Source organism: Doryrhamphus excisus, chromosome 13 (assembly GCF_030265055.1).
Source record: "Doryrhamphus excisus isolate RoL2022-K1 chromosome 13, RoL_Dexc_1.0, whole genome shotgun sequence".
In the NCBI taxonomy this organism is placed as follows: Eukaryota; Metazoa; Chordata; class Actinopteri; order Syngnathiformes; family Syngnathidae; genus Doryrhamphus; species Doryrhamphus excisus.
The window spans coordinates 8,670,037-8,684,411 of record NC_080478.1 but is presented as its reverse complement, the minus strand read 5'-3'; the positions used below and the strand labels follow the sequence as shown (position 1 = coordinate 8,684,411).

The 14,375-nt window shown below is 39.5% G+C and overlaps 1 protein-coding gene across 2 annotated transcripts in view; it reads left to right on the top strand.

Annotated features, from left to right (window-relative positions):
* pacrg (PARK2 co-regulated) overlaps positions 1-14,375 on the top strand; it is a 252,842-nt gene that overhangs the window by 53,862 nt on the left and 184,605 nt on the right. Inside the window, exon 1 of one of the 2 annotated variants that reach the window (XM_058090713.1) lies at positions 2,922-3,118. The exons of the other annotated variant lie outside the window; for it this stretch is intronic. Coding sequence (XP_057946696.1) covers positions 3,050-3,118 — 69 coding nt within the window. The 5' untranslated portion in view covers positions 2,922-3,049. Of the gene's footprint in view, positions 1-2,921; positions 3,119-14,375 lie in introns of those variants that run through there. 2 annotated transcript variants of the gene reach the window in all.

The following is a 14,375-nucleotide window of genomic DNA, read 5'->3' as shown; positions in this document are numbered from 1 at the left end:
AAGGCCACAAGCACCGCGGCCCTTTTCACCGCAGCCCCTAATGGGCAACTCTAATGGTTGCTTCGCTTGTTTTTTGTGGTAATCAGGGAGCGTCCGATTCTGCAATAAAGTCCAAGCTATCCTTTTTTTCTGCTGAGATTCTTCTCCCACTCCTTTTGTGTCCCCTGTGATGTAGGTACAAGCTTCTGCTATAATGATATCATAATTGCTGTTTCCTGACTTAGTGAACTGACTGGCTTTAATGTGGACCTCATAAATGTTGCTGAGGATCCAGTCACACCACATATGGATCATGGCAGTAACATGTAAAATGCCAACTAAATCTTATTTTCTTTTATCAAGATCAAAATGTAATGTCAAGGCAAATTTCATTAAGATCTGATCCAGATTGTATCTACCAAATGGGGAATCCCATTTGTATCAAACCTTATCTGATTTACACAAAATTGACTATTTTACACAAGGTCAATGTGTAACTTCAAACCAAATTTAATCCACATCTGTTCCAGATGTGCAATTACAGATGTAAATTGTGTAAGTTGAAAGTCTTATATCATTGTCAAATCTAATCGAATTTGTAATGAGTAGACAGTTTCAAAATGTAATGTTGAACCAACTTTAATCCAGATCTGATCCATATTGTATATATGACAGCATGTAAACATAACATGGAAAATGCAATTTAGCATATTCAGATGGGTTTCTCTGTCTCCAAACACAAAATTAGCATTCAGAAAGTAATGTCAAACCATATTTAATTAGAATTTGGTCCAGATTGTGTATTTGGCAGCAATGTAACATTGAACAACAAAAATAAAAAAACACATTTTCTGTGTTTGTAGTATGAGAATGTAATGTAGAACCAAGTTTATCTAGAAAATGTACGTGTCAAATTTGATACGTAGATCCTTAAAGTGGGAAGTCCTATTTCATTAAGAAGCACATACAGTATTTAATGTTAATAAAGCCTATGTATCTCAATTCTAATTTGATTTGCACAAAATCATCTGTGTATATACAAGGCTGGAATGTAATCCTGAACCACATTTTGTCTGGACTTGAGTAAGAATGCAAATATAACTCGGGGAAAAGTAGTTTTTGTCAAATTGAATTAAATTTGCAATGTGCAAATCACTAAACTTAAGCTACTGTATTTGCACAAAATTTGTTTTCAGAATCTAATTGTCAAACCACATTTGATTATAATTTGATCCAGATTGTGTATTTGTCAGCATTGTACAATAAATGTAACAATTCACAACAAAAATACAACATTAATCAAATCATATCCATTTGCACAAAATGTGCTGTTGTAAGTAAAGTGGCACCAAATTTAATCTGGAACAGATTCAGAATGTGTATTCGGTAACATGAAAAAAAATCACATTTCATATAGAAGCATATATAGTATCTCATATTATTTAAGAGGTATATCAAATCTAATCTTATCAGATGTGTGTATGCAGGGTCAGAATGAGAGCAAATTTTGTCTGGACTTGATGTAGATTGAGTAGCAATGTGAACGTAATTTGGAAAATGAATTTCAGTTGAGTGTTGAGACACTTTTATCTTGTATTGCTGTCCGATTTGTGCACCATATGTCCTGTATGCAAGTTTGGAATATAATGTCAAATCAAGTTTGATTTAGATCTGATCCAGACTGCACTTCCGCACGGAATGTCAAATCCTATCAGATCTGTGTTGAATGAGATCCTAACGATGATCCTAATAGCTAAGAAAGACGTTCATTCTTTACTTTAAATCAGTTCAACCAGTTCAACCCAGGCGTGTCCTTGAGGTGGTGTGAATATTTTCAATATAAACGCTGACATGAGTGTTGAAGTGCTCCTACACACACATTCCCACGTGAACACACATTTGCGAGACATGCAAAACTACATTGACTTTGAATTTCATTCCTCGTTCCTGCTTGGCCTCCCTGCGCGTCTGAAATGACGGGAGAGAGATAGCACGGCGTCGTTTGAACAATAATTTCCACAATCCTGCTGAAGTCATGCTGACGTTCCAGTTTGCTCTCTGAAAACTCTCTTCTTCCTCTCGGTAATCCTCCCAGGGAAAGCAGAGAGAGAGAGACTGGTGTGGAATGCTGACAGGGACATCACTTCCCTTCCTTGCATGCCTTGTTTACAGTCTTCAGCCCAATGCTGCTATACGCGCCACTCTCTGAGGAGTCATAAAAAACAAATAGGGCCTTTTAGAGAAATTGCCTGTGCACTGGCGATTAATAACACTTGCGCCAACTCACCTAAGAAAGCCTCTAGAGGCAAAATAAAAAAGTGGTATTGGGAAAATTAAGAGTGCCAGATCCCTAAATTGGAATGATTCAGTGCTCTGGATGGATAATTGAGAGTCATGGCTTTGGTCTTCCTGTCTTGCTGTCACACAGAAGGCTTAGTTAAGCATTCTTTGTAGTCTGTTTACATTTACAATGATGAGTGGCCGTCCCGTTTGAACCGAGGCCAACTTCAGTGAAAGCAAAAGAAATGCTCGGTTTTAATATGAGTTATTAAACTTGTTTAACATGTGCAGTGATCCAACAAATCACCTAATGTGAATTGTTACACACACAACACCTACTACTATGTGACCTCATGATGATTAAAATGATTAGGTAGCACCTGCATGGTTGCATGGACATCATAAATCATTCTAATGATCATGATTATTTACCCGTGAAAATTAAAATCGCCTCTGTATATTAATGTTTGGTACAAAAAAGCCACTGTTGAATAATTAAGTGGAATCTATTAGACACACATTAACACGGAAGACTCTGCTGATTAAGTGCAGCACTTTGCATTTTTTCACTGCTCTGCTGACTGGTTGTTATGGTAACAACCCCCCCCCCCCACCACACACACACACACACACACACACACACACACACACACACACAGGCACCCACACACTGCAGCGGCAACCGAGAGCGTCTTTAAAAGTTGCCTAGCAACCGCCAGCAACGCCAAGCTGTACTTACGCTAATTGGCGACGTTTGCTGTGCAGTGTTTCGGTTCCGCTTCTGTGGATTATGTTGAGGAATACAACAAAGCCAAACATTCAAGCTTTTACCGTCAAGGCCGCCATGAGGAACTCTGTGGTGAGTCAAGTGACGTTGACTAACTAGCTAACGTTAGCATTAGCACCATGTTGCCCGTGAGCACTGGCCTTGACGAACTAGTTTACCTGCTGAAGTAGACGAAAGTTGTGATGTTAGCAACGAGTTTATTGAGCGAAAAGCACATGTGCTGTTATTAGGGAGTGTAAAAACTTTAATTTAGTGTCACTTAAGTTTTTGTCCACACATTGATATTGTTAAAAAGTTGATATGAACACAGGTACTATTACCTCTTGTGGGTTACCAGGTACAAAGCATCAGGTGGTATGATTACCCCAAAGAGGGAAGACCACGTTAGCCAATCAGAAGCCTGGAGAGAGCCATATCTAAAAAAAAAAAACACACACAAAATAAACAATGATGAAGTGAGAAGAAAAAACAGCCCTCACATTTCAGCATGCATTTTTAGTATAGTACATCTTAAGGGACAAAACAATGTACATTTAAATAATTAATAATTATTTTTTTCATTTTATTAATGGATAGCTTTCAAATAGAACAGTTCTATACATAATCCTTTCATCAAATAAACTCAATAGCCTTATCATGTTTATCTTATTTACACGACAGCATGACATTTCTGTCTCTACATGGTCATGTTTACAATTTATCATTTGATTAATCTCATGAATAAATAAATGATGGGTTGGAATTTCTAGCAGGATTCACCTGATTTTCGCTTACTTTGCAAAATTTTTTCCTAATTTTCAAATGCAAATGTTGATGGGTATGTTTTCTAAGTTAAGTTTGTGAAATGTAACTGGAGTAACGATGGCAACACAGTTGGCTACTGTGCTGCATGTGTATGTATTTCATATTTGTCGCCAGTTAACCACAGCTCCCCCAGTCTCGGCAGCATTCATGCAGCCGTTAACATCACTATCATGCTTAACCCTTGGCAAGGCACCATTATCTTGAATTATCGCTGTTTTGTGGTTGAGTGTGGCCTCTTATTAGCCAAAATACATTGAAGAACAAGTATGTAATATTCTACACTGGTCACCTCAAAAAAGGTCTCCTCCCATTCCATGTGGAAGTGGTACATTTTCTTCTTACCTTTTTCTTCTTCCTGACTCAGTTTCAAACCCTTTCTTTAAAGGGCGCCTATTATACCAGTGTTTAAAAAACACTGTGGGTAGAGCCACTGATTGTGGTGGGAAACGGCTATCCCTGTATACACACTCTATACTGTTACGAAGACAACCGCTTTTCTTCTATTAGTTACAAAATAAACACAGTCACGACACTGATAAATTAAAGGCGTCAGTAACAGTTTGACTATTCCAGCTTCATACTGGCCCATATTCACAAAACAGTTCAGTGTGAAATGCCGTTGACTGATTAAAATGCATTTCCTTTGCTGTTAGGCAATCATGAACTCCAACCACTTGTGCCTGACGGTGGCGTCTTCAGGAATTGTAAACAAATGTAGCTTTCCCTTACACCTGTGAACCATTGCTAACAACGTAAACAGTGGAGCCCAGGGGAAGGGCAGAGTGTGTATCTGGCCTACAACGCACACCCATATAAGGAAGCCCGCCCCTGTGTCACATCACACACCTTCATCTTTACAGCGCCCTCTTAAACCGAGCAGTTTGAGTCATCCCAAACTTCTTTCAGGGCTCACTTCCAAATGCGCAAACCTTATTGTCTGAAAGTTTGTCATTGTTTAACACGAGAATACAATATTCTATCTACATTTATAGGTTAGAAAAGTGGAAAAAGCATAATAGGTCCTTTTTAAGAGTTGCGCATTGTAGTGTAAACAAAGATAGCCGTAGTGCAGCAGTGTTTATTATTTCACAAATGACAAACATCATAGTGAGGGTGGATGATAGACTTACGCTGCTCTTCATGCAATCGACCCACATTATGTCCAAGATACTTGACGTATGTATTATGTCTTCTTAGTGCTTACAATGTCTACTTGATTAGGAAATATGAATGTAGGTGAGAATATGGTGTTATTTCATGTATACATGGTATTAGAAATTGGGGAAAATAAAGAATCATGCATCATGCTTAGAGCTGTTTTTCATATTTGCCTTTTGTATGTGTTAAAAATGTTGTTTCCATTATGGTCTAATGGGATTGTGCAGGTGTATCAAGCCTTTTTTGGGGCTTTGCATGGGTAAACTGTTCATAACACTCCAGTTCCAAATGGAATTCATCTTCTTGTTAAAGTTTCAGTCCTTCTCACATGAATGCCCCCATCAATACTTATGAGTGTCACTTTATCTTCGCTGTTACTCCACTAGCTGTATTTCACTTGTCTTTCACCTTTTTGGTGAAAGTCATTGGCACTTCAGTTTACTCGAGGAGGAAAGTGTGAAGCAGAACTTGCAGCTACAAGCCATGTGCTTGTGAGTTTTGAATGAACTGGACGATAAGACAGATCTCATAGGCAATTATGCTTGCATATAATCTTCCCTGGGCAACATTGAAAAATACATTGCGGCATTGTTTGCTGTTTGGCAGCAACTACACCAGAGAGGCACTTCTGTGCCTTTTGTTGATGTTGACACTAGGAATTGAGCTAACAGCCCAAGCTGTCAACTCTGTGTCTAGCATGACTCCTAAGGCATTGTGGAATGAGGTTTACCAAAGTCCTCTTTTGCAGAGCTGCATCAGCTGGCACCCCGTTACACTCACTCCCGCTAAACCTCCCTCCAACCACGGTCCACCGAATGAGAGTCCACCTCACTCCCTGATGTCTTAAGAGTCCAGTTGCAAATCAAGTTGACAGCTCAGGCGTTTCTCTTGATGCTTGCCGCTCTCGACTGTCATTCGGTGGTGAACTGTGGTTCGAGCCCCGGACATCCACAAGGGGTGAACCAGATGGGTTACAGTAAAATTGGTGATGATTTAGAGGGAAGTGTTTTGGTTTTTTGAGTATACAGAAATCCCTCCTTTCTAATGGTTAATTGGTTACAGACCCGAATTTAATAAGTCCCTTGTTTATAAATAGAATATTTTTGTAGTTCAAGCATTGAAAACCTGTGTTTGACCTACTCAATACGATTTTAAACATTATTAAAGCCCTCTAGACATGAAATAACATCCCTGTAGTCACGTTTACACTCATATTACTCAATATAGTAGCCAAAATAAGAGTTCTGCTTGTGTGTGTTGTTGTGTGCTAAAAGAGCTGAGTTGGGTGACGGACAGGAAGTGACATTGAGGATTCAGAGTTGAGTTTTAGCTCGATCAATAGCTTTTGTTAAGGACTATTGTGCCTGTTGTGAGATAATTCAAACCTGCAACAAAAGCCTGTTGTTCCGGTGATCAAGACTGGTGCTTGTGTGTCTGTCCCAGCATTGCAGTAACATTCCCAACACTAAGTGACCAGTGTAGAATGCTACATATCATCGCAGCATCTTTGAAAGCGTCTTCTGAAAGACTTAAATTTTTATATTTTAGTTCATTTTTCTATTTCAACGCTAGGAAATACTTAATTTAGGCAAAAAAAACTAACTAACTAGACTAATAACTAAACCATAGAACAGCATGATTTATTCATTCATATTTTTTGAAAAACTGCGATAGATAATGTGATCATTTCATAAATGATTCATACTGACAAGCATGAAAATATCTCAGATTCCTGTCACAGGTTTACCTGTGCCTTTGTTGCTGTCAGAATTTGCAGAGCAGAATCATTTGTTCCCCATTGGACAATAAGAAAATTAAGACAACCCCACCCACTACCTGATTCAAATGTTGCTGAACAGGAACAGGAAGTCACAGATGAAGGAAATGACTCCAAAATGTTGCAATATATACAAGTTCTACATGCTCAGTGTTAATATCAGAAATAAAATATTTGGATTTAATACAAAATGCTTTAAAATAAGCATTTAACATGCTTATTATGATTGTTTCCTGGCAATGTTATAGCTACAGATACAAAACTGCCTTGAGAAGCACATGTGATTTTCCCGAGCTATCAGTGACATCTGTCTCCTGTTTTTTTTGAAGGTCATAAACAAATCTCTTATCAAGAGCCGTCACCAGGAAGCCCTTTAATATTCACCAATCTCCAGGGAGGATCTGCAAACGTTTGCAAACATGAGTGATGCTCTCGCACAGCCACACCACGGACCGAATCCTCAGCAACTAAAACATTACAGTTTTTCCGAGGCTCGCTCGTGATCGTGTCTGCACCGATCCTCTCGTGTTGTTTTCCCTCCCTCGCTGGTCTCTGACATATCGCTGTAGAGAGAGGGCAGCTTTGCGGAGAGCTGTGATTTGTGGGTTACGACAGGGCCATTTCAAGCCTTGAAAGGCTACGGGGACTTGAAGCATAGGCTTATTATACTTTAAAGTATTTGTGGCCATAGAAATTGAATCACCAACACTGGTCCCTGAAAGTCTTGGCTGTTTTTTTTTTTTTTTCCAGTGATGCATCCCCCATGTGTTCAGTGAAAAAAATAAAACAGATGCAGTTTATTTTCTAAAGGGGGGAGGTCATCACCTTGTGTTTCAGACAGTGGGGGAAACTAAGCTGTTATTCACTGTGCTACTGGCTTCTTCTGGTAAGGTTACAGAAAAAGCAATCGGATGGTAGGAGGTGACTGCAAATACGTGCATAGTGTTGTGTGATATGAAGGGACATAAAGCCAAGCCGTGGAAGACCTTGTAATTCTACCATTGCTAGGAGAGGACATTACAGACATGCAGCAGGTACATATTGAAACAGTCGTCCCTTGTTTATCGCGGGTATTTGGTTCCAGACCCTACCACTATAAGTGAATTTCCCTGAAGTAGGATTCAATATGAGTAAATAAAATATTTTCAAAGTTAGAGCAAAGAAGACCCGTTTATGACATTCTAAATACAGTGGTTACAATTATCAGAACCCTCTAGTCACCTTTACACTGCTATTAGTCTTTGTTTACACCACATTACTCGACTGTAATACGTAGGCAACGGTATCACTGCAGGAACATAAGACACGGCCAAGTTAACCTATAATTTCTTCACTGCATTCTGAAAGTAAGTAAGTAAGTAAGGGTTAAAAATGAAGTGGGAAGAAGGACAAAGGAACGGGAAACTTACTGAAATATCCCTTGAAATGGCTTATTTTTTGTTATGTCTACTTTATTGCGTAATACAAGTGTAACTGTTCTATGGTGTGACTACAAAAATATTCCATTTAAAAATAAGGAGTTCATGGAAATTCACTATCACAGTCAAGTCTGGAACCATTTGGTAATGGTTTAATTTCATTTGAACATGCATCAGATTACAATTGAGTGCATCCCATAATCAGTTCACAGTTCCACATGTCCAAAAGGAGTAGGAAGAAGCAAAAGCTTATTAAATCCTACCCCTCCATCTGGTACTTTTACAATCAGTAACTGTTACATTTGTTCACTTCCTGCTTTCCGTAATACAGTTTAAGGTTTTTTTTTTTTAATAATGCCAAAGTACTCATACTCATACCGAAGTACGAGTTGATATGACCATCCAATGACATAATGGGTACCATAGTAAGTGTCAATATAGTGATATATGTAGCACATCATGACTGGTTCTAGACTCTTCATCCTTGTATTTAGCAAACATCAACTGCTTGTATTGTTTCTTGAATTGGCTCATCGTTGTGCATTGTTTGAGGTCCTTACTCAATCCATTCCATAGTTTGATTCCACATACTGAAATGCTATGGCTAGCATAACGTAGTCCTAGCATAGAAGTGTTTCAAATGTAGTTCTTCCCTGAGATCATATTTCTCCTCTCTTGTAGAGAAGTATTGCATGACATTTTTAGGTAATTGGTTGTTTTTAGCCTTATGCATTATTTTAGCTGTTTGAAGATGAACTATATCAGCAAGTTGAAGCATTTGTGATTTTAGAAATAAGGAGTTAGTATGTTCTCTGTAGGCGGCATTATGAATTATCCTTACTGACCTTTTTTGCAGTGCATTTAACAGTGATAAACGAGGGATTACCCTATGAGGCTGTAGTTCAGCGTGATCATTAATGGCAGTCTGGTCTGGTCTCGGACTGGACGCTTGTTTTCAACCTTCATCAATTCTGAATTATCTTCTGTTTTCATGAAAATTGCTTTGTTGGGTTACGTGACGATATAGCATAAGACCATTGATACAATCGTCATGCAACTATTACCATAGTAATAATGACACATCACAATTGCCCCCGGTACCTGGGTAGTTCGAGCCTGAAAGGTTTAAGCAATCACATATTTTACATTGCTCTTCTTACTTCAGTGATGGTATCACAGAGAATACACTGCTATCTGCAATAGCTTTCAACCTGAACAGTACCTACCTTATCACACTGTCCTGAATTGCTGGTAAAAAAAAAAAATGAAGATTTTATTTGGACATGCCCCTGTACAAACGTACTATATCATTTGTTCTATATTGGCAATAATTCTACTTAGACTTAATCCTTTGTTCATGCTCTCTGGGACTTCTCGGCATTGTCTCCTTAATAGATAAAGTCTCCTGAACAAATTAAACAAGCTGCGGTTTGCAATTGATCCTCACTTAGGTTGTAAATGAGTCTCGAATATCAGTGCAACATGATTAAATGTGATCTCAATTTTGATTGAAATGTAAACCAAGTTAATAGACTTAAATCTATAATGAGTTTTGTAAATGCTGCAGGTTTTCAAACTTTGTCTAATGCACTTGATTTTGATATATGAAAATACACAATAATCCTTCTATTTTCTATGCCGTATCCTCACTACGGTCACGGTTATGCTGGAGCATATCTCTGCTATCTTTGGGCGAGAGGCGGGGTACACCGTGGACTCGTCGCCAGCCAATCGCAGGGCAGATATAGACAACCATTCACACTCATATTCATACCTATGGACAATTTGGAGTCAACAATTAACTTAGCATGTTTTTGGAATGTGAGAGGAAACCGAAGTACCCGGAGAAAACTCACTCACGCATGAACGGGGAGCACATGCAAACTCCACACAGAGATGCCAAGTGGAGAATTGGAATGGAATGGAATGGCCTTTATTGTCATTATACAAGATGTACAACGAGATTGGAGAGCTTCTCCTTTCAGTGCAGTAGTCAAGTTAAAAAAAAGTATATAAAAGTAGAGAAAAAAAAGACAATTTAACAAGATATATACAAGATATCCAAAATATACACATAGTATTGCACAGGAGCATATGCAGAAGCAGACATATTGCAGATATATTAATTTTAGTGCAATGATAAATGGGTCATAGTGCAAATAATGACTGGTGTATACAGAATTGAACCCAGGTCTTCCCGATCTCCTGACAGCGTGGCCCTTGTGCACAGCAAAACCAGCAGCAATACAGAACACAGAATCTGCAAACAAATGACCTGCTTTTGTTGTCAAGTTGATGTTCAAAATTAATAATAATAATAATAATACATTTTATTTAAAAGCGCCTTTCAGGACACCCAAGGTCGCTGTACAGGAGATAAAAAACACCAATATAAAATACAAGATAAAAGACAACAAACAATAAATAAGAGCATACAATAAATCGGGAGAGGGGGGACCATGTGAAGCTGTTAGAGGGAATAGGCAAGTTTAAACAGATGGGTTTTGAGTTTAGATTTGAAAATGGGAAGGGTGGCAGAGTTACGGAGGTCTGGTGGCAATGAGTTCCAGAGTTGGGGAGCAGAGCGGCTGAAAGCTCTGCTCCCCATAGTGCTAAGGCGTGCAGAGGGAACAGTGAGATGGAGGGACGCGGAAGATCTGAGGGAACGGGATGGTTTAAGAATGTGTATGAGGTCAGAGAGGTAAGGGGGGGCAAGGTTATGGATGGACTTGTAGGTGTACAGAAGGATTTTGTAGTTAATTCTTGTGTCACGGGGAGCCAGTGGAGTTGCTGCAGGATGGGGGTGATGTGGTGGAATGAGGGGGTCCTGGTGATGATCCGGGCAGCAGAGTTCTGAACCAGTTGAAGTTTATGGAGGGATTTGTGAGGGAGGCCGAAGAGGAGAGCGTTACAATGTGACAATGTGACGTTACAAAATTGTGTGTTGGAACTGGGCACTGCTGTTGGTGTGTTGAGGTCGGCAATGAAGTTTAAAAAGAGCGACAGATTTTGTGTGTGGCTTTCAGGATGCTACATTACTTCTGAAAACATTACTTGCACATTATAACTTTCACGCACCTGTTGCAGGTGACTGAGCGTGCATTAATTTCGCACCCAAATGAGGCACCGATTGCTACTTTTTTTCAGTGTGGTTACTACCATTTAAGTCTGCATCAGCTCTGTTGCGATACAAGTTTCTATACGCAGCCCTAATTATTTACTGATGTAAAATTCACGGCAATCTGTTGTTTGCCTTGCCATCTAAGTAAGTAAGTAAGTAAGTAAGCCCTTTATTCTTGTCACTTATACAGGAGTACAAGCGAAATAATGCAATCATCTGTCCATACATATACAACATACGATGCAGTGAGACAAGGGGTGACAGGACGGGATGATTGGGCGATGAAGGGGGGGACAACACTAGGAGAGGGGAGAGAAAAAAAACAACAACTCCAAACTAGACTCTTAATGATCATCTTAACATTACGTATGAATTATTCCCATCAGGCTGATCTAGTACTGCACTACACCCTCCAGTCCAATATGTGGTGGTAGATTTCTGTCACAGCAGGTACCGGGTTATGGCAACAATATGTTGAAAAAAAAAAAGGGAACTTGGAACCCTTACAATCCAACCCGTCCACCAAGTTTGTTACCAGTGGCTGTCAAAGGAAACTAAAGCCTCTCTGTACTTTGGACGACTGTGTCAATGTTTATGTGACCTTTTTGGAAAAACAATCCTGGAAGTTGAGTCAAATGTGTGCAGAAATGCATTGTACCATGACCTCTTATGTAGTGCTTGGCTGATTGTGTCCTATTACGTTTACTTCCCTCACAGCGTGGTGGACAATTACACTGGCCTCTGTGTTTGTTCCATTCTCCTTGAAGCCCCCTTAGTCCGCATTCTAATTAAATGTCTTTTATCGGAGAATGTTTATTGCCCCCCTCACAGAGCCTTTTATTTTCTACTCTGGAGTTAATTAGCCCCGTGTCATGCACTAACCAACGCAGAGGACACGTTGACCTGTGCGGCGTTCAAGGAGCTAGTCCGTCTTGGATCGGAACACGTGGGAGTGGTCTTGTGCTGTGTTTGCTTTCACATATGCGTCTCTGTAAGGTATTTTGATGATGACAGTGACCTTGGAATCAATTTGTGTAGGATGGTGGCGGCTAATGGGGTTTTCTAACGCTTAAGCGGGATTGGTGTAGAGAGCCAAGTAATTATGCTGAGCAGGCCATTTATCTTAGTTTTTTTAGACTTATGTTTAATGATAAGAAATCCATGCAGCAAAGGCTGGATTTACACTACAGTGCACAATTCGGATTTACGTTCAAGTGACTAATTTCCGAAGTCACAATATAGGCCAAATGACACGGAAAACAAATTCAGTACAGTAGTACACCACTGACCACCGTTACAAAAAGTTATTTAATTATCAATGTACCTCTAACGTACAATTACGCAAAATCCAGCCTAAAAGTTCAGGTCAGAACTTTGGAGCGAAAAACATTTTTGCATCATGTTACTTAAAAACTGCAAGGCACTTTCACATTTGTTCCACAATTTAGTCACAGTTAATATGCTGACCCACTCAACAGTGTTTGTATTGTGATTAATTCACTTGATAAGGTCAGTTTTCTTCAAACATCAGGTAACTTTGTTCCATACTATTAATATGTAGTGCAGAATCTCTGCATGCAACTTCCAAAGAACTTGGCAGGCATGTTGATAATGCCTTGAGGCACATCGACAAGGATTCTGTCTTAATATATTAGGGGGGCACTGAAGAGATATTCATATCTGATGAAACCTTTAAAAAGTGTAACAACATTCTTTATAATTGGTTTCTTGGACAAGAGGGCCTGGGTTGAAACTAGTTCACCAGAACAGAACAGAAAGGGACCTTCAACAAACTAAATTAAGATTTAGGGGGAGCTAAGGAGTCAAGTTCAGCCCCTGATTGACAAGTGTGGAGTAAGACTTTGGTTAACGATAATTGTAGTTTACATTTACAGAGGCTAAGACTAGGTCCTTTCGAGTATTTTATTCTGTTGTGTGTACACTATTCTTTAAACTCGAATACGATGAGGAAATGTCGAAATCAGATGACGAAATCAGAATCAGAAATCTGTTTCTGATTTCGATGATGCGAAAATGTACTCGTTTCATATTCTTATCTGGCAAAAATCTACTATCCGTAACAGATACTTGTATCCGGCTCATCCCAAGCGTTCACTGAAAGTCTGAGATAGGAAAAAGGATTACCCCCGCAAATATCAGGTATTCTAAAACCAGCTCCTTTTCTCTACCATAGCCTTTCATGACCCCCATGATTTGAAATACTATTGAGAACCTGTAATATACTGAAGGAATTTAAAAACGCAATTTTTGTTGTGGCTGTTCGATTTGTAGTTTGTGTGTTTTGAGTGAAAAGTTTCCATGTCACACCCATAGTAAAGTATGCCAAAGTATGTACGTATGTGTACATGTACTGTACATGTGCATGGTATGGTTGTATACCATGATCATGGAGTCTTCGGCAGAGCCTTTGTGCACAAACTTGCGATCATGTATGTTCCTGGATCTCTGCAGCAGTCTGTGAAGCAGTTCGGAACCAATCACTCCGATATATGGTTCAGATAAAGTGACCCAGGTGTCGTTACATGTGGTTGGCCTGGTCCGCGGTCAGGCACGTGTCACCCCAGTGTTGTGAAAAAGTCTCCGGAAGTGGTTCCTGGTACTGGGAGTGAGTCTGATCTGTCTGGCTACCTCATCTTAGTGCATGTTCGCCTGGTCTCGGGAAACTGCACTTAGTGGTGGCATCATGAAACATTGAATGAATGAATGATGCCATTTCTGTTGGCCTTTTTATAGGCCATCCTAATGGTACACATTGCTGTACAGTAATGCTCAATAGTCACTCCCTTTTGAGACATACCACCAAACTCTAGTCATTTTAAGGAGTGGTCCATGCAGGGAGATTGTCAACAATTCTTTTCTATGGTTCAATGAGATATTGCACTCAAAACACACAAACACTACAAACACCACCGCCCCCACCCCCAAGGGGGCCCACCCCACTAGTTGAGAAAAAAATGAAGGTCTGTAAAGAACAAATACACGGTCGGAAATAATCCACATCAGAATCTGGCATCCCTTTAGCTTCAATTA